This window comes from Macaca mulatta, chromosome 6 (assembly GCF_049350105.2).
Source record: "Macaca mulatta isolate MMU2019108-1 chromosome 6, T2T-MMU8v2.0, whole genome shotgun sequence".
Lineage (NCBI taxonomy): Eukaryota > Metazoa > Chordata > Mammalia > Primates > Cercopithecidae > Macaca > Macaca mulatta.
Genome location: NC_133411.1, coordinates 95,222,666 through 95,243,931, shown reverse-complemented (window position 1 = coordinate 95,243,931; position 21,266 = coordinate 95,222,666). Strand labels below are relative to the sequence as shown.

Below are 21,266 nucleotides of genomic sequence, written 5' to 3'. Positions count from 1 at the left end.
CTGCTCTCCATTGCACTTGTTTATTTAGCTATACACAGAACAAGGTATGTTTTTTCCAGAAAAAGAAATACTGACTTCAAGTGTGAAATGAAATATTACAGCACTGACGTGATAAGTTGTATATCATTAAGAAATAAAACTGTTGTGAAACAGAATGGCTGTTTAAATTGAATTTTACCTTTACTTTAGCCGTCTTTCATAATGGAAGTAGGGAACAGCTCAAATTCAGAAACATCAATACATAAAATAGTTTAGGTGAGAATAAAAATTGACAGCCTTTTTTTATTTAAAAAATTTTTGGCATTTCCAAGTTTACAAAAACTATTTATTTTTAGTTTCAAGCTTAAACATCATGGATTTCTTAAGCAAGTATGTAAAAATAACATTATGAATTGTTCATTTATCTTACAGAAATTTTCAGACAACCTAATAAAAGTAATTACCAATTATATGCCAAGAACTATATATATATATATATATATATAATTCCAATTAATTTCTATTAATAAGTCCCATTTTATGGCTGAATAATTCATTTATTTGTGAAATCAACAAATGTTACTAGACTGCAGTGTACCTATCACTAAGTATTCAGTGGTGAACAAGAATCTCGTCCAGTTTATCCTCTGCTTTAGGGGGTCAGCGAGCTTTTCTGTAAAGGACCACATAGTAAATATTTTTAGCCTTGTGAGCCATATAGTCTTTGTCTCAATTACTCAACTCTGCCCTAGTAGTCTGAAAGCCGTCTGCAATATGTAAATGAACCTGTGTGGCTGTGCTCCAATAAAGCTTTACGGACAAAAACAGGACATTGGATTTCACTTGTAGGCTATAGTTTATGGACCCCTGATTGAATTAAACAGACATGAAATATGAAAATATATAACAAAAATTTCACTTATATGTGCTATGAAAGAATAATAGAAGGTATTTACATCAGGGTTGGAAAAAGGCCTGAGGAAGTGCTAAAAGATGAGCTAAAAGATGAGTCAGAGTTAGGCAGGTGACAGCATTCCAGAAGCAGTATTTGCAAATCTCCTTAAGAGAGGAAAGAGCTTGACTGAGGAGATGAAGGAAGACCAGTGGGACTTGAGCTTGGTGTATGACTGTAGAGAAATGAGAGAAAAGATTGGATGTCAGACAGGACCCAGATCTTGCAAAGTTTTGAAGGTCCTATTAAGTTCTAAATAACTGGCTCAAGATCGTACAGTTAAAACTGGGAAGTGACCAAGATCTGAGCCCAGATCTCTCATATTCAACACAAAACAAATCATGCTCTTTAAAATTATGTCATGATGCATCTAGTGTAATATAATAACTAAGAGCATGGTTTTGTGTCATTGCTTTTCCCAATTACATTATACCGCATCCAGCATAATCAAATGGCTAAGAGGCATGGTTTTTAGAGACATACAAACTTGGTTCTTGTCCCAGTTCTGCCACTTACTAGCTATATGACTCTCTAGCAAGTTACTTAGCCCCTCTGAGCTTCAGCAGTACCCTCATCACTAGAGTGAGGATTAAACAAAAATAGTACCTTTCTCATTAGGTCCTTAAGATAATTAAATGAAGAAATAAATGTAAAGTTCCCACCACCTAATAAGTGCTCAATAAATTTACCTATTAGCTATTCCTATTAAGACTCAGGTTCTTTGAACCATTCGCTATTATAGTTAATGTGATTTCTATCAAAACAACTCTTGTGCTGTGTAGCACAACAAAGAATGTTACCTAAATCTTCATTTCATGAGGGTTTTATCTTAAAAGGATATTGAGGAGATGGATGGAAAAGTGGAACAGGTAGAGCAGAAACACAAAGGAGCCTTCAGAAGCTAACAAGGGGCTAGAGAATGATACCAGAGCAGGAGCGAGCTGATGCAAAGAGGATAGTTTGTGGACAGGAAGGAAAGATCACACAGGACGTTTGCAGAGAAGGATTTATGACAAAGGATGGGGAGAAGTCGTTTCCTAAATTTTATGCTTGTGGGAACTATTTTCAAATATATGTTACTGACCAAATTATTTTTAACTACTCCTCACCATTTTTATCACTACCAGCTTCCAGCTTATGCTAACACTACAGTTTCAGTCTCTCAATCGGCATTTTTTTTTTTACCCTTGAAATACCTCCATCAGTTAGGCAATCATAATCTTACCCTCTTTCACATGGTACCAGTTTTTAATCATGCTCCTGAAACAGTTAGATTTTTTTTCTGTGACACTTATATTGTAGTTTACAATAGCATATATATGCAGGCTTAAAACATTCAACAGCAAACTTGTTTTTATGCACAGATGGTTTGGGGAGGGATTTGTTTCATTTCTTTTGTCTTTACATTTTTTTAAATTAACAAATAATTGTACATATTCATAGGGTACACAGTGATGTTTTAATACATATACTGTATAGTGATCAAATCAGGGTAGTTAGCATATCCATTATCTCAAACATTTATCATTTCTTTGTCTTGGAAACGTCCAATATCCTCCTTCTAGCTATTTCAAACTGTAAGATACATTACCTGTAGTCATCCTTTGGTGGTATAGAGCACTTGAATGCATTTGTCTTATCTAGCTGTAATTTTGGATCCTTTAACAGTTTTTAAATGAGTCTTGTCCTTATATGACTCTTTCTACAAACAATATATTTAGAAATCTGTTATATTAGGAAGAAATATATATATAAATCAGGCATGCTTAGCCTAAACCTATTTACTTGTATGTTTGTATTTGAAAATTTCAGCTTTCCTACTCTGAAGGACGGGAGAGGTAAACCCAAATTTATTTTTGCAACTTGTTATAAAAAGACATTTAAATATTTGTCAGATAACACAGGGCTTAAAATAGTAAGTTAAGGAAGAAATATATTTAAATGTCTTAAGTTTTCTTTCATCAGATCTGGAACACTAATAGTTTTTGCCAGCAAACAAAACTTCATGTAATTATCAGTGCAATAACTGGAGCACAAATTAAAGACAATTAGCAACATTCTCCTGTTAATAGAACAGAAGAATCCCCTTATGACTAAAAGAATTCAGAGTTCATAGCTGTTACATTTTCTAACTTCCCCTCTTCTTATGTCCCCGTCTCAGTCTCTTTATATGAATTATAAATTATATAAGATGAACTAGGAAAAAAGCTGGAAAAATGTGTTCAGTGTAGATGCAGCTTCTGACAGTTTCTACATACTGATGTGTTTTTAAACGAAATCTGGTCTATTCGACACTAAACTGAAAAAAATAGATGTATAGATTCCCTCAAGGGACTCTTTAAAAACAAAAAATTTTACTCCTTACTTTTTCCTGGTTTTCACCAAGTTAATTACAGTTCTAAATTTGGGAGTTACATTCTAATAACCTAATAGAAAATTTGTTAAAAGAGAGATACATTCACTCTTTAAATGTGACTAACTGGATAATTGAGAAATACAAATTAATTGCTTCAAAAAAATAATTTTTCGGTGAATTCCAGACCATAAGTTGGAGAATAGATAGAAGATGCAGTCACCACTGCTAAATGCACTTTTTTTGGCCACCTCCACAAACCGAATTTCCAGACTTGCAAGTTTTTCTTTAAATACTGTAGAAGAATTATATTTGTTAATCAAGAAGTATCTGGAGTCTCTTTCAGACCTAGTGAATAAAAAGTTCAATCAGCGAAAAATTGATTTTCCCATCTTTTAATCCAAAATAAGCCTGCGAATACCTCACAATAATGATGATGATTATTGTTTTTTCTTAGTATCATTTCTTAATGGGGAGGAGCTACCTGCCTCGCCAACACTTTATTAAAAATTATACTAAACTTATTTCATTTAAATAAAATTAGGGCAGATCATAGTCATATTTTAGGACATCATACTCGTCAGAATTGAATTGTAGGGTCTAGTGCTGCCTATTGGAGATGCCTTCTTAAAAGCTCCTCATGCATATAAGTTAAATCATTCTTTTATTAATCTTAAAATTACCAAGGGAAAAGTTTTTATTCAAAGATTTGGAATTGCTGGTGACTGAAGAGGTTGAAAAAGAAAACCAGAAGGGAAAATGACCCAAATAGTACTTCTAAGAGTTTCAAAATTTAAAAAAAAAAAAAAAAAAAAAAAAAAAAAAAAAAAAAAAGGCAGTAGGCAGAATGCTCAGATGTACGTTTAACAGCTGTGACCTCAGGCCATTCATTTCCATTTTATCCCTTAGCATTCTGAAAACAATTCACAAATAGTCTCCCCACCGTGTAGTGGGATCACAGCAATAGTGTGCCACACCACACATTTACTCTTTATCCCATTTGGTGCATGATAGTTTATATTTATGTCAGCTAGATCTACTCCTTTACTGCCAGAAAGATACTGCTCCAACCCCCGTCAATCTCATTCATTCACTTTCCTATGGTAAGAAATCTGAGAGAGGCCAACATTTTCACAAGGAAAAGAGGAATTGTCTCTTGTAGAATTCTGTCACTCTTCTTTGAACTTGAGGGCCTCAAGGGTTTTCATTGTTTCCAGTTCTAATTTGTGTATCTCACATAATTTCTACTTAAAACAGTAATTTTAAAAGAATCTAATGCTTTTATTTATTGTATGTCATTTTGTGTAGAAAGTTGACACTGAATGGCCCCTTTCACCTCTGGGAATGCATGCACACACAACTCTGTCTGCTACAAGTCACCTTTAGCTTTGCAAATGCACCAACTGTGTGACATTGTATTACTGAGAAACCAACACTAAAAATAATTACATTATAAATAGACTACATAAACCCAGAAGTTTCTTCCAAACTGTAGATTAAAAGACATGATGCTAATTGTTTCAAAAGCCATGTCCTCTGCAGTCTGAACTTCTTTAACATTTAGTTCAAAATGAAACTACTTCAAAAATTATTATGTAAAAGTATTTTTAAAGTTTACATCCCAATGTATTCTTGTTGAAGGTAGTTTGGAAACTTTTATTTTTTTCTGAGGATAATGGCTTTCGCAAAAATTTTTTAAAAATATAAGTAAATTAGACATCATTAAGGAAATAAATTAAAATTTCATAATATGTAATGTGTATTTGTGTTTCTTTTGAAATATGTTGGACCATTAATAAGAATTAGAGAACCAATCTAAATGTTTGGAAATTTGACTTTTAATTTTAAATTGGAACCGTTTAACTGAAGAAATCACTAACATTTAAATAACATTTCAACAAATGTAACTGTTTGGAAACTATAACGGAGACAGCCTTCTGTCTTGCAAGGATTGATTTGGAAGGCCCTGGGGGAGAAAATATTGGAGTTAGGAGGTAAAACCTAAGCTATTGTGGAAAGGAAGAAGTTACACTCTTCCTGTTATGACAGGAAAATGTAGACAAATGTGCTTCCTGAGCATTTGCTCAGCAGGGAATGAAGTATCCTTTGACCTTTCCCTTAGGTACATTTGGCTTTGTTGAACTAGTAAACATGTTTTTGCCCCCCAAATTTTAATCTGGTTTATTTGATTCTTCTCAGATTCAAATTATATCTCTTATGTAGATGAGATACGGAGAAACAGAGGTATTTATTTTATGACTGCATCTGCAGATTGGATTTAGAATGAAAATCAACCCTTTGACGAACCAGGCAGATCTGAGCAGCACATATAAAAAATGTGAAGCCTGCTGTGTTAGTCCTCTTTTCAAAAGGCAAAACATTCCGAAGCCTTAAAATGGGCCACAGTAAAATCTCTTAAATCCTGATCAAGTTAATAATTTTCAGTCATCCTTCTTCCTTTTCCTCATGTAGACAAATGTATCAGAATTTAGCTGTCACAAATTTTAAAACTCAAACTCCTGTGAGTTTGTTAATAAACACTCGTTTTATTAATGTGCATTTGATTATTTAATTTAGATCTAATTGTGATTTATTATTTTTCATCCAGTGCATAAGATTTAGAGTTTTATTTTGGGATTTGGGATGTTGACTTAGGGCGAGGAATTGGTAGAGTTCTAAATTCCACACTCTAAGCCCCTATTTTAATCCTTTTGTCATGTTCAGAATTTTAGGAACTACTGCTTGAAAATTCTTTGGAAATACTACTATATTTCAGTGAAACGAGGCTCACTTTGCTTGAGGGTAATGAGGACAATAGTCCCCTTTGCAGCAGAACACACTGCTGTCTCATCCTCGCAAGTTATGCTGGAGGGTTACAAGCACGTGGTAGCAGTCTGCTTAAAAGAGTCCCTCGCTGCCCTTTAAAGAGCCTTTCATTTACGATGGCAGGCCCCGTCATTGTATAAAGGAACGCTTGTCTAGAACACAAGTCTGCAGAGGCACTGCTTCCTCCCACTGAGAGTAATCATCGGGCCTAAAGCTCACAAGCCTTTCTAATGACAGAGTGAATTAAACAAAATAAAACTGAAGAGGAATACTTTAGAACACTTGTGCCATTACTTACTGTCAGGAACAAGGGATGTAGAGAAAGAGCATTTAGGAGGGCATTTCCTTTTTTCCCAATTAAAGATTGTCGTTGCAGACTCTTGACTCCAGCCCTAACCCTTTAAACACATAGGAAGACCTGTGGCTCCTGGATTACAGAGTGTATTGTATCTGTGAACTGTCCATCTGTCACTCATTAGTCATTCTGTTTCCTCAACTGGGAGGAAACTGAGAGATTATCTAGGTGGGGGGATGAGGAGGAGGAGTCGACCTGAAATATTTTCACAGAATGAGGGTTATATTTATCATGACTCTATTTGGAGGGAAAAAAATGATAAAACCTCAAACCTTTGAAAATAGAATTAGCCGGGTATACGAGTCCCAAACACGTCTTAAAACAAAGAAACTACTATTTATGAGTTAAAGAATAGTGAAAATAAAACAATAAAAAATTATCCATTCATTGAGGACCATAAGGTTCAATTAAGATTAGGCTAAAAATATTCTGATTGGTGGAAAGAAGTATTTGGGAACCATAGACGAGATTTTTGTTGCTTCCCTTCATGATATGTCTGAAGCAATTTGGAATTGGGCCTCAATTATTATTATAGATGTGAGTAGCTGCCGTTTCTAACAGTCCTTTTCTATCAGAACTCTTTCCTGTAAGGTGCAAGAACTACCATAGTTAATATGGCAGGAAAGTTCTCCTGGGGTGACTTTATGAATGGGGCCGGGCCTGGGAGGATGAGGGAGGGGGCAGGCGTGTGGAGTGGAGAAAGATTATGAAATGCCCTTTCCATTGCACAGTAGTCAAACTAATTTCCCTACCCTGTAGGAAATGATACAGGACTCCTTCTCTGTTTTTAGAACTTGTTATTTACATTGCCTGTGTAAATCAGAGGCCCACCTTTTTTATTCTAACTGTAAGCAGACCTGTATTTACTACCAACCAAAATTCTTCCCATTTTATGAAATTAAAATAAACATCCATAAATATAGAACTAGTTTGTGCCCACTAGTGCATGCATGTGGTTCTCAGTGGCTGTAGTGGGAATGGCCGGAGCGTCTGAGGGCAGAGTTGGCTGCAGAGTCTATACAAAAGTAGCTTTGATTTACTGTCAGAACCTAGAAACCAACTTGCTCTCAATTTAGTGTTCTTAGTATTATTTTTTGACTTTAACCTAGAAAGCAGTCCTTACGTTAATTAATATGTTATACATTACTGTGCTTGTACTTATCAGAATTTCTGATGGTTGTTAATGTAACATTACAAATGACAGTGCCTGCACATTGCTCAATAAACAGTTGACTGGGTCGATATCGAGCTGAACTTCAGCCCCTAAAATCCATAGTTATCTAAAAGAGGGAAGGAACACTGACAAACAGAAAGAAAGATGCATTTTGTGTGAAGAGGGTTGGTTTTCTAGTCCATCTAGGACAAGTTTGGGGACCTTGGATAAGGCAATTCATGTCGTTGTTTACAGTGTTCATCTGAAAAATAGGGATGATAAACTGTGCTAAAGAATAAGTTCAAAGAGATACTGTCGAATGTAGGGAGATAATTAATTATAAAATCTTTGAGCTTCTTAGAAAAAATCATCAAATAAGCAACACTGTTATCTAAAAAAAAAATAAGAAATATGATATGCTTCACTTGCACCAACAAACCCACACACAAAATTTGACCCAGTCCATTTTTTCTCCTGATTAATTTTACCAAATGTAAGTTTTTACTGTAAGTTAAAATGACACACAAAAAAATAAAACAAGTATGTGAAATTGCCCTCTCTTAGTAGCAAACTTCTTGTTGACATAGTCTGAGCATCTATAGAAATTTATTTTCAGCTATTCATTTTGAATTATGAAAAACACTATAATTCCTCTGTTCATATATCTGTTCATTCTATCAACATATATTTATTTAGCCAAGTATTATTATTGGATGTCACATTACAACAGTGAACAAAAGATGGCCCAGGTACTCAAGAAAAGCTAGGATATAGCTAAGAGAGACACTCTAATCTAGACCTAAGTAAATAATGGTAACACAAGCTGACAGGTCCTAGGAGACCAGTCTTTTACAGTATGTTTCAAGAAGCGACCAAGCCTGGTGCCTCAGAGAAGATACTACTTGCCTTGTAAAGTGTTTCACAGTTAACAAGTTAATTTACACTTGTATTATATCCCCTACTTGACCTCTCATAAAATTCTATATGATGCCTATTATTACCTCCACTTTCCAGGTGAGGAAACTGGGGTTCGAGTAAGTTAAGCCATTTTACACAAGGGCATACAGCTCATAAAAGGCAGAGCTGGGACTTGATTTTCAATATTTATGTTTTTCTTTCTACATTGCACTGCCCCAGTCATGATGCATATATCCTGCTTCTTTAAAATTTCTTTAATAATGTGAATTTTCTATTTTATCAATCTGGATAATTATTTTTCTGTGCATTTTCAGTACATCCATCATTTAATGTTGTCTACTCTAATTCTTTACAGTCTTTTGTGTCTCTTCTAGCTACAAAAAAGTTATTTTATTTCTTGAAATATGGAAACTAGAGGCGATAATGTATTGGTGGGATTGAGTAACTAAAACATAGGAGATTCTGTAGGGTGCATGCTTGGTGAACCATATTGCCATTGACTCTTAACTCAAAGCTCTATGATACCTAGGCATAGATTAAGAATATCTAAAAATTAGAATAAATATTTTAAAGGTCTCTAGTTCAACTTCCTGCTTAATTCAGGAACCCCTTCTACACCTTCCTTGATATGCAGCTGTATGTGAACATATTCAGAAATGAGCTGCTTCCTGCTTGGTGAGACTAGGTCCACTCTTAGGCAGTTCTCATCACTAGATTTTCCCTTGTTTTGAACCTCTTTATGATTTTCAACAATGCTTACTAATTTTGCCTCTTCACATGGGCATATGCTTCAGACCTTAGAAAATGTTTAGCATTTCACTTTTAATTCTATTTTTTCTGAGTTATACATTCCAGATTCTCTCAATGGTTCCTCATGCAAAATTGTTCTCAGACCCTACATCAGTCTGTTTACCATCCTGTAGATGCTCTAAATTTTGTCAGTGCCTTCTTAAAATGTAACCTTCAGAACTGAATACACTACCAAAGATGGTTCTGACAAACAAAAAGATCAGTAGGATAATTAATATCCACTATAGAACACTAAAACTTTAGATTGTTTTCCAAAATTCCATAATTTTCTCCAACCTGACCTTTTGTAATTGTTTTTTTAAAAATATGAATGTGGACTTTAAAATTACCTCCATTTGAGTCATCTTGATTGTGACCCAGCTTTCTAAAGACTGTAGAAGGCGCTATGGATATAGACTCTATCACCTACTGGGTTTGCTCAAGCACCCAGATTCACATTGCATGCAGATCTGATAAGCCTGCCTTCCTATATCCCCCATCTAAACCAATGACAAAAATGTTTCCTGGGATGGGAAAAGTACTGAACTCCGTGGCACTTTACTAGAGACTTTTTGATAAACTTAACATTGATCAATTAAGTCGGCCTCATTAATTATAGTTCATCAGCCATATTTAAATCAGCTAAATTACTACCATCCAGTCTCAAATTGTGCATGAGGATTTCATCACTTTTCCAAATGGTTATTCTTTGAAAATCTGAACTCATCAGAAAGTTCAATACATTTTTGCTGAACAAACTCAATCATCCTGAACCCATGGATCCTCCCCATTCTTTCTGTATCCTGTGATTGTAAAATTAAATTTTTATCTTCAGACTTTTTCATCTTTCATGATGAGTCATCCAGGCAGGGGATAAAAAAGAAAAAACTTTTCTCTGAACTTTTTGAAGTATATTTTTCTTGAGGTCTACAGCATATTTACATGTATATTTCTCTCCAGATATCATTTACCTTCTTTATTATAAATTCCAAGATAGTATAATTACTTTATCTTAAGATTTGTGTCACTAATAAGCTAAACATTGTAGTAAAATAAAGGTATATGTGTCCAAAATATCCTATTTTTGGGAGATTCAATTATTTAAAAGGCAAGTAAAAAAGTGTCTACTCTAACATAAAATTATACCGAAACATTCAGACTTCAAAATAGAGTATTTCCATTCCATAATCCACTCATTCAGCAAAGGTTCACTGAGTGGCCACTGGTCAGAGTCTGTGAGAGGCCTGAGGGAGGGTCTTTGGGGAATTCAAGTCTGGCAGAAGGGAAAACTCATATACAACCAACTTTGTAATAGTGGAGTAAGTCTGATAATAAAGATTTGTAAAAAGTGCTGGAGGACTACAGTGAGAAAGTTTTATCTGAATGTGACAAGGAAAGCATCAAAGAAAGAAGTTGGCATTTAAACTAACCCTTACAGCATGATGGGAGCATCCAGTGGCCAGGTGGAAAAGGAGAGATGGGAGTAATACCACAATCAGCTTTCACCAAGTCAAGATTAGAAATAACCAGTAAGGTAGATTTCATTTCATACTCATCTTGACTGAATTTACATCTATTATTATTTTTCTAACTGAATAACTGAATTCACTCAACTCTAGATAAAAATACGAATTCAGATTATTAGACCTGACTGACTGAAAATATAACTTTGTTGGCCAAGTCATGCATTTTGTTCCAAATAAAGAAAATTCCTTTTAAACGTTACGGAATTAAATGACTTTTTCTCCAGCCACAAGGAACTGATATGAACAAGGGAGATATTATTTTATATAATGGAACCCACAGTACCTAGCACAAATGTCTGACATAGAGAATATTCAATAAATATTGCCTAGCATAATGTTTGACATGCAGAAAATGCTTCATAAAACTTGGCCAAATTATTTTTACACTTTTTGTGAATAGACTTTCTTAAATTTTTAGTAACTGGTTTGTAAGGTGCTGTATTTAATGAATGTTTCTTTTCTCAAATTTCAAATTCTAATTTCTGTTTTTCTTTCATACCTAATAGATTCTAGAGCCATTATCAACATAAGATGTATGATATCTGTCCTTATTCTAGGATTTAAAAGTCAGGGCCACTATAAAACTTAACATACCATCATCACATTTGGGGCTATTTTAAGATGCAAAAAGATAAAGAAAAGACATAAAATAAAAAACTTACAGAGTAGTTCTGCTTTCTATGCTATATCACGCATTAAGTCTCTTTAATTTAATAACATGTTGACTTATGTACATCCTGGAAAAGAGTGACTCTTTACCTAACTACTGTGAAAACCTCTTTCTGCCTCACCTAAGGTTCCAAACATGTTATTTAAAAAGAAATATGGACTTGTCCCCCATTACAAACTATTATCAAGTTAAGAAAAATGTAATCATCACAATGCATTATTTAAGTATAAAAGCTCAGAATTGAAATCTTTGTCATTGAGTGGCATATTTTAAATGAAGAGTAATATTCCAGATCTCTTTAGAAAGCGTAATGCTTAAAAATAATTTTATCTAACTATGAACAATGCGAAAAAGCATTATAAAATACATTTTGAGTATGCTATGAAGATTATGAACATAATGTAGAATTAAATTTAGGGCAATTAAGAGTAGATTTTGAAGATATTTTCTTACATGCTTTAATACAGTCATCATTTCAGTTTGCAGTTTTAAATTGCAGAAGCAGCTATATGCACTGACTTCTTTGATGGGTATTATTAAATAAGTATGCATTATCTAGCAGCCTATTTGGTTACACAAAAATTGAGGAGCACTAAAAGTAAACACAAATAGTGGCATTAATGATATTTCTGTACTGAAATGTACTTTGATTATGAGTGTTGTAACATGCAAAATCCTGAGGTCTGAGTACAACAGAAACCATACTGTATTGAGACATTCCACATGCAGTTTGTGGTCATGAAGTCTGATTAAAAGTGGTTTTAGATATATGAAAGTATGTCTATGTCAATGCCTTCTGTAATGAACGTATTCTGTAGCCTATTTCACTAAATAAAATGCCAATATGCAGGTATAGTTTCATATCAAAATTGGATAATTAGCCGGGCGCGGTGGCGGGCGCCTGTAGTCCCAGCTACTCAGGAGGCTGAGGCAGGAGAATGGCGTGAACCCGGGAGGCGGAGCTTGCAGTGAGCCGAGATCGCGCCACTGCACTCCAGCCTGGGCGACAGCGTGAGACTCCGTCTCAAAAAAAAAAAAAAAAAAAAAAAAAAATTAAAAGACATTCAGTACAGCTCTGTGTAATTAATGATATTATGTTTAATTATTCATTCCAAAAAGTTGGTTTTCAGCCCATCCTTAATATCAGTTATGACTCATCTGAATAAAACAGAATAAACTTTTCTAAAGTAGTATGATAATCAGATATGAAAATAAAACACTGGCTATATTTTATCAGAAGTACTTTAGAAAGACAATCAATAAAGATGAAATAGAAGGTGAAACACTGACAATTACAAGAAAGAAGAATTATCCAAGTTGAAACGTAAATAACGTAACTGAGTAAATACTGACTAGTTGATATGGGCTAGTAAATACCTAAATGCCTTATTTTCCAAAGGATGGTCACTATAGCTTTATCTTTCGATAGCTCAGCTTGATCTTTCTATCAATCATAATAACATCCTCAAATAGCCATAATTGGTAAACTCTTCAAGTCACCAAGACGAGTATATTCTGCTAGTTCTTTTTCAGTTAAATCAACTAAGAAATTTATGGGAACTAATATTTATTGAGCACCTACTCTAAGCATTATACTCAATACTATACACACATTATTGGATGCAATCCTCACAACAACCCTAAGAGTAGGTATAAATCTCTGTTTTACAGATGTGAAAAAATCAAACTCAAAGAACTTTATTTAAAGTAAGGCGAGGCACAGTGGCTTATGCCTGTAATCCTAGCACTTTGAAAGGCTTAATTGGGAGGATCGCTTGAGCTCAGAAGTTTGAGACCAGCCCAAGTAACGTATGGAAACCTCGTTTCTACTAAAAATAAATGAAAATAAAGATAAAGCCAGAACATGTTGATGCACACCTGTAGTCCCAGCTACTCGGGAGGTTGAGGCAGGAGGATCATTTTACCCTGGGAAGTGGAGGCTGCAGTAAGCAATACTAGTACCACTACACTCCAGCCTGGGTGACAGGGGGAGACCCTGTCTCAAAAAACAAACAAAAAAGAAGTTTTTAAGTGAATGTCACATGACTAGCAAATGCAGCATTCAAATTCAGAGTTCTCTGAATACAAACCCTATGTTCTTTGCTTTCTACCATACTACCTTCAATGTCAATGTGATAATATAATTATTATTAAGTAAGGAATATATATATTGTTTAAAAAAGTTTGCATATGAGTTGTTAAAAACATTTCATGGCAAAATTTATCACATATATAACATACATCAACTTGTATCTTTCTAAAGACTTCACATAATAGTTTCCCCTATCATTTTTTTGTACCATAGATTTTTACCATGTGCCCATACGTGTCTACTGGTCTAAGCATTAGGGATAAAGTAGTGAGCAAAATAAAAATGGCATGTGCCCTTGTGGGGCATGCACTGTAGTGGAAGAGAGGTTAAACAAATCACATAGGAAAATATACACAGTTTTGTATATTTTTACATTTTGTATATTTTTGTATATATTTTGTATATTTTTGTGTATATTTTGTATATTTAAAAATATAAAATGTAATTGTAACATTAAGGAAAAATAAAAGGTGATAAGTAAGACAATAATTAACAAAATGCGGAGGAATGAAGAGACTGGGAAGTCAGGTTTTCTGTCTGCTAGCCCACAGTCCTTGTCAACATAAATCTATTTAGTTGTAGGGGAGGGTGGGGAGTGGGAGAAGGAGGCGGGCCGGGATTCAGAGTTCTCTCTGAGGTTTCTAGTTTGGCTGTCTGAGTTTATGGTGAGATGGGGATTCCAAAAGGGGTAACAGATTCTAGACTGAAGATAATGAGATTGAGCTTTGGAGGATTTGAGATTCCAGGATGTTTAGACAGGTGTGGAACTGGACGACATGTATTGGGTGTCTGGAGACAAAAAGAAAGATGAAGGGTAGGAATATGCAATTAGGAATTACACACAAATCTGTGGTGGATAAAATGAGCTGGCCTCTGCAAGGTGGTTTGGATTTGAAGGTATGAAAAAAGTGTAAATAGTTCCTTTGGAAAACAATAGCTTAATTAAGTAAATTAGCTTTTCCCAGAATATGTGCCTCAAAAACCTAGTTCTGAAGAGTGATAGTAAGTGATCCTCAAAATAAATAAACATGCAGAGAAACAAACAATATGTCAGCAATAGGTTTGAAAAGCAAGTTAAAGTTTAAAAGGTTTCGTAGCCTTTAACATACCAATGTGCCTCATTTTCCAAACATATTAGGCCATTGAACTTTTCTCATAAGGAGTATTTTATAGGAACAGTACTGTACAGAATGCATACCTGCTGGGGAACAGTGGACCGTATAAAGGTTTATAATTAAGACTGTTCACACCTTTGCAGTATCCAGACTGGAGCAACAAGCTGAAGTTCAATTAAAAGAGAGTTGAAATTGGGAAGAGTGAAATATATTTTTGCATTTGGTAGGATTGGCAGGTAGGAAGTTTTCAAAGCCAGGGAGAGGGAGCGGTTGTAGACAGCTCATCAGGAAAAAGACAGTAGCAAGAGTGAGGCTTTGCAGTTTGAGATGAATTCTGGAAGGAATGATTCCAGGCAGGGAGATCATCTAGGACAGGAAGCTGCTAGGCTGTCCAAAGTTGAAATGATAAGGACATGAGTGATAGAGTCACCTGGGAAATATTATGAACCTGAGAAATACTTTGAGGAAAGGAATTATGGGTTTTGATAACAGATTAGATTAAAAGAAGAAAATGGTGGCATTAACAATACAGTTTCTGACCTGAGAGAAGAAGAAAGATACACAGAAGAATGAAACCAAAACCCTAAGCATATGATGGCTAACGGACTTCCCAATGCCCTGCTGGATTTCTAGAAAACAGAATACGACATCGTCTGAGAGCACAGTCATCTTCAAGTGTTTTCAATTAAATGACATGAGACTAGACAATTTTAAGACTTGATTGAACACAGATCTAAAATGCTAAGTTCATAATGTCATGTCCACTCTTCAAATAGTCAAAAACAAACTCCAAACTAATTATTAATTGGGAAATGTTAACCATGCTGAAATTAATTTTTTTTTTTAATCTTAACTTGCTCAAAGAAACATGACCAATTCCCTGGTCACCTTCATTAAAATAGCCTATATTAAATCTTGCATTTACAGTCTCACATTCAGCAGCAAGCTAGAAATCACACATTTTCAAGTGATAAGCAGAAATTAATTTTAGATTTATTTGCTTTCTTTCTAAATGTGTTAGTGCCCAAGGGCTCTTACAACTACACACCATTGTTTTGTGAAGAAAAAGAAAAAAGAAAAGAAAAAACCACACATGCATGAATATATATTTTTTTAATCTTGGCTGCTTTCTTTTTTCCAGGTAACATTTACAAAGAGGAAATTTGGGTTGATGAAGAAGGCTTACGAGCTGAGCGTGCTGTGTGACTGTGAGATTGCACTGATCATCTTCAACAGCACCAACAAGCTGTTCCAGTATGCCAGCACCGACATGGACAAAGTGCTTCTCAAGTACACGGAGTACAACGAGCCGCATGAGAGCCGGACAAACTCAGACATCGTGGAGGTGAGAGAGCATGCGTGGTGAGCCCCAAGCCTCTGCAAGCCAGGGTGTTTGGACCTCCCCCTGGCACACACACATATACACATCATGTTCTTTTTCCTAAGATGTTCATAAAGTCCCATAGCTAGACCCAGGATTATTATCGATCCCAATTCTTACTCCACCTTTTCTCTTCCCCTCAAAAGTTAGAGTGATATGATGATAGAGACCTTGTAGATCTGGCCTTTGCTAGAAATCAAGTACCAGTGTCAAACTATTTGCTTCATCTTTTGCAAGTGGTCATTGTCCACGGCTGCATATCAGGACACCATGGTTGGAAACTCTTGCCAGGGAATAGCTCATCCATTTTTTAGAGACTTCTGATCATTTCTTTTAGGTGTATAATAGTTTCCCAGCATCATCAAAGAAAAAGTGTATATAAAAATGAACTCACCCCAACCTTACACTTTCAGTTTTTCGATTTATGCCTCCTCTTTGTAATTCATTATTCTGAATGCTTTCTTGGTGGAAGAGTGAAGGCAATTATTCTCCTAGAAATGTTTTTTCCTAAAAATTATATCTTTTATATATCAATGAAAACTGTTAATATACACAGAATCAGAAATCAGATGAAAATGAATTTCTAAATGTTACCTCAGTGTTTAATCAATCTCAGATTTAAAAAATTGTTTTATTGTGCCAAAAATAAATGAGCATGATGTCGAAAGTAAAAAATGTTTTAGACGTGTTAGCATAAGTAACATACCACACAGTTTTGGCTGGAACTTTTTAAAGATTTTCAGCATCTATCCTATTTAAATACTTTGTAGTGCCCTTCAAGAGCAATGACTAAGACTATGAAACCAAGAAGGAAGAGGTATAATAAGGATGGTTCCCATCTGCCTATTTTCTTTACCTATTTGTCTACTCTGGCTTCTCTAGATTGTGCCTGCTTTCTCAGAATGAAAAGAAAATTAATAAGTGTTTCAAAAGTATGTACTCAAGAGTCAGTTTGCCAGAGTACACGTCATTCTTGCCATTGCTTAGACTGGTTCCATATTGTGAAAAAATGTAGTGCTAATCCTAATCAAATGAATATGCCTCCCACATCCATTTCCCTTTTACCTGTTACAGTTGTCTAAGACTAATTCTCATTTCTTTGTTTTTATTTGAAAGTTTTTCAAAAGTATTGAGCTGATTGTTATATTTTATTTTTGCCTAACAAGGCCAAGGAAATAATCTCAGAGAAACAAAAGTGAATGATAAATAGATCTAGTGTGATATGTGCTTAAAATACTAGGCGTTATTTTAGTTTTTCATTGATAATTTGAATTGTGTGCTTGCCTTGATCTTGAAATTTAAGATCACTGATAAAATTTACCTATGCATTTTAGTTAGTTTTTTATTTGCATATAAATGTGAAAGTACAAAAATATGAAGGTGAACACTGCTTGTGTGTGCACTAATACATACGTAAAATAAATTCAAAAAACAAAACACCTATTTACTCAAAACTCCCATCTCATTGCTAAAACCATTATAACAAAAGTCAGGGTAACAAAAGAATTTGAGTTGGAATTTATCATTAGACTGGAACTGTGCTAGTCCTTAATGTCGTGTGAAATGCTAGAACCATAATGAACCAATTGAAAAATATGTTGACTTCTAAAATTTGCTTTCTTAAAGGAGTTTAAAACCTAGAACATTCATCTTCTGTGGGTTTTTCTTAGGAATATATTATATGACTTGAAGGCAACTTAAAACTTCATATATTGGCCAGGTGTGGTGGCTCACGCCTATAATGTCAACACTTTGGGAGGCCTAGGTGGACAGATTGCCTGAGCTGAGGAGTTTGAGAGCAGCCTGGGTAACATCGCAAAACTCCATCTCTGCAACAAAAAAAAAATACAAAAATTTTTTGTATTTAGGCACGGTGGCACCCATGTGTGGTCCCAGCTACTTGGGGGGCTGAGGGGGAAAATGGCTTGAGCCTGAGAGGTAAAGGCTGCAGTGAGCCTAGATTATGCCTCTGCACTGCAGCCTAAGTGACAGAGCAAGACCCTGTCTCTTTAACAACAACAACAACAAAACCCACTTCATAAATTGTATGAAAACTTATTATTTTTTGATAGGTGGATATTTGAAAGTCAGACTTCTTTAAATGCCACAAAAACAGCACTGGGTTAAGGGTCATTGTTTTTCATTTGAATCCTTGTCTTGCACTTTTGTGCTGTGTGTCTAGTTGGGTACCCCTCTGGGCTGAAGTTTTCTCATGTCAAAAATGAAGGCATTGAATTTGAAAGTGCTTTTGCAAGATTATAATTTTTTTAAAAAAAGCAATACTTGTAGGCCGGGCGCGGTGGCTCAAGCCTGTAATCTCAGCACTTTGGGAGGCCTAGACGGGTGGATCACGAGGTCAGGAGATCGAGACCATCCTGGCTAACACGGTTGAAACCCCGTCTCTACTAAAAAATACGAAAAACTAGCCGGGCGAGTGAGCCGAGATCCGGCCACTGCACTCCAGTCTGGGCGACCGAGCGAGACTCCGTCTCAAAAAAAAAAAAAAAAAAAAAAAAGTAATACTTGTAAAACGAGAGTAAAGAACCGGCTCCATTTTCTTGTTAACATCAATAGGTTAAATCTCTGAAAAAGACACCTCGAGGCTCCTGGGCCAAATCTAGAGATTCAATGACTCAGTTATTTGGATGAACATAACATGTAAGTCAAACACATTGTGGGTCCGTCCTGTTCAACTCCCAGAATTATGCATTCTTCACATACTTGGCTTTTCCACATTTTGGTAATAACAGAGATCGTGGAAAAAGAAGTAAGGTGGGACCACTAAGCTTGACAACATTTACATCATCTTCACGTGGAGTATTTTTCAAAGCGCTAATCACTGAAGTTAGGATACTTGAGATACTTAGTGGAGGAGAGGGGATCTGGATTGGAAGTTGCATTTGTAAAAAGTTCTCCAAGTAGGCCGGGCGCGGTGGCTCACCCCTGTAATCCCAGCACTTTCGGAGGCCGAGGCGGGCGGATCACGAGGTCGGCAGATGGAGATTATCGGGGCTAACATGGTGAAACCCCGTCTCTACTAAAAATACAAAAAATTAGCCGGGCGTGGTGGTGGGCGTCTGTAGTCCCAGCTACTCGCGAGGCTGAGGCGGGAGAATGGCGTGAACCCGGGAGGCAGAGCTTGCAGTGAGCCGAGATCCCGCCACTGCACTCCAGCCTGAGCGACACAGCGAGACTCTGTCTCCAAAAAAAAAAGAAAGAAAGTTCTCCAAGTAATTCTTAGACACACTAAATTTGAAAACCTCTGCAGCACTAGTTCATAAATTGTGTTGGAGGCCAAAGACCTATGATACATCAGGGATTTGAATTTGTTCTTAGAATGGATTTAACATAAAGTTGAAAGTTAAGATAGTTTACTACTCCTGGGTAAAATTTTAAATCCTATTTATTTTAATTTAATGGAATACATTTAACTGAGTAAGTTTAATGAGGAGCATAATATGTTTCATGAAGGGTCATTAGTTTTATATTTCCCATTTGGACCATTACCCCTCTTCCTTACCCTCTAAAAACAGTTTACTCACATGAAGAAAAGGTATGGGGAGAGCTAGAAATAATAAAAGTTCTAGCATTTATACAGAAATACAAATTTTTGGACCATACCAGAGTAGTGCTACAGGGTCATAGGAAACTGTGCAGTGTGTGGGTGTTGAAAAGGATTCCTTCTTTTAGCAAAAAAGCTCTGCGTAATTGTCATGTGTTTGCTTGATAATTAACACTACTCCAACAATGGCACAAAGACTCACAAAGGCTTAGCAGACAGACTGAGATCAGTTTTTTTACTATTATATTATAATGCAGCTTGAATATCTGTTTAGATACAATATATAAATATGCCAGATTTAGTAAATGTGTTAAAATTTTAATCCATTGGTTAAAAAACAAAAACAGTTATTGTATTAAAAGCACTTCCTTTGAAGAAAGTCCATTTTACTTAATTCTGACAAGTATACTGGGATATTTACCCAAAATGCTAGCTTGTCAGACTGTTGAAATTCAGTTGGGAATCTGATGGCGTTAAGGAACTGCTCCCTTCACTGCTTGTTCACTAGCTCCACTCCTCATTCTCTTAGCTGTCTAAGACAGCAAACCCTACCAGTTTATGTTGGGCTCTGTTCCTGGAAGAAGATGTGGTTGTTGAGTACTTGAGGATGATCTGAAGACTCAGATCCCACAGGACATGCTTATAGGCCATTGCTTCACTTAGCAATGATGTAGCAAGCTCCATTAATGCTCAGAACTGTGCAAGAGACTCTGAAACAACAGGAGACTGGCATTCTTGTTAAAGATATAAAACATATATGCGAAAAATGAGCTTGGGAACAATTGGACGGCAAAGGAACAATAACCTCATTAATGCAGTATAAGCTGCTGAAATGAAGGCATAGGCTAAACAATTCAACAGAACTCATTCAGCCAGGTCATGTGTTTTTCCAGAGCATTCCAGGTGATCCTTGGAGTGACAGGACTCCCAGACAGGTTATCTCCATATCCAGCACATGTTTTGTAACCACAAAATCCTTATGGGAGTATCACTTAGCACCCAGCCAGGAAGGAATCTCTCATCCCCTCAGTGAACTCAGTGATTCTAATGAGCTACTCATTCAGTCTGGGCCCACAGTCCAGTGATTAAGTGTGGGAAGGGAATAAAACACAAGGCCCTTTGCTGCTCTCTAGGAAATTCAGAGATGGATGTAACTCCTGCAGAAGAAACCTTTGATTCACAACTGTCTCAATAGAGGATTATTGGTTTTTCTTTTTAGAGGAAGAATGTGTGTGTGTCTGTGTGTGTGTGTGTGAGAGAGAGAGAGGGAGAAGGAAAGAGGCAGGGGGAGATGGAAAGAGAGAAGATGAGAGATGAGAGATTATATTTACCTGAAATTTTATTATTTTGGAAATTTTATTTGCTGTCACTTGAATCCTGACTTCTGTTTTGATTTGGAGACATCTAAGAACAGTTGCTGCAGCAAAATGTTTTCTGCACAGTAATAATTAAGGCCTAAATTGGGATGGGAAATGCCTTAAAATAGTTTATAACTTGTATAGCTTCACAATGCTGATGAAAGTTATCAACGAGCTAAGTGCTCTTACATAGTTTAGTGAAAATACTGAGTACAATTTTTGTTGAAAAGCAAATGC

General features: G+C 35.7%; 1 protein-coding gene across 50 annotated transcripts in view; it reads left to right on the top strand.

The window, feature by feature from the left end:
* Window positions 1-21,266, top strand: part of MEF2C (myocyte enhancer factor 2C) — a 184,302-nt gene that overhangs the window by 83,520 nt on the left and 79,516 nt on the right. For all 50 annotated transcript variants that reach the window (NM_001266447.1, XM_078003781.1, XM_078003792.1 and 47 more), the window contains 1 exon segment: window positions 15,870-16,073. In NM_001266447.1, the coding sequence (NP_001253376.1) occupies window positions 15,870-16,073 (204 nt within the window).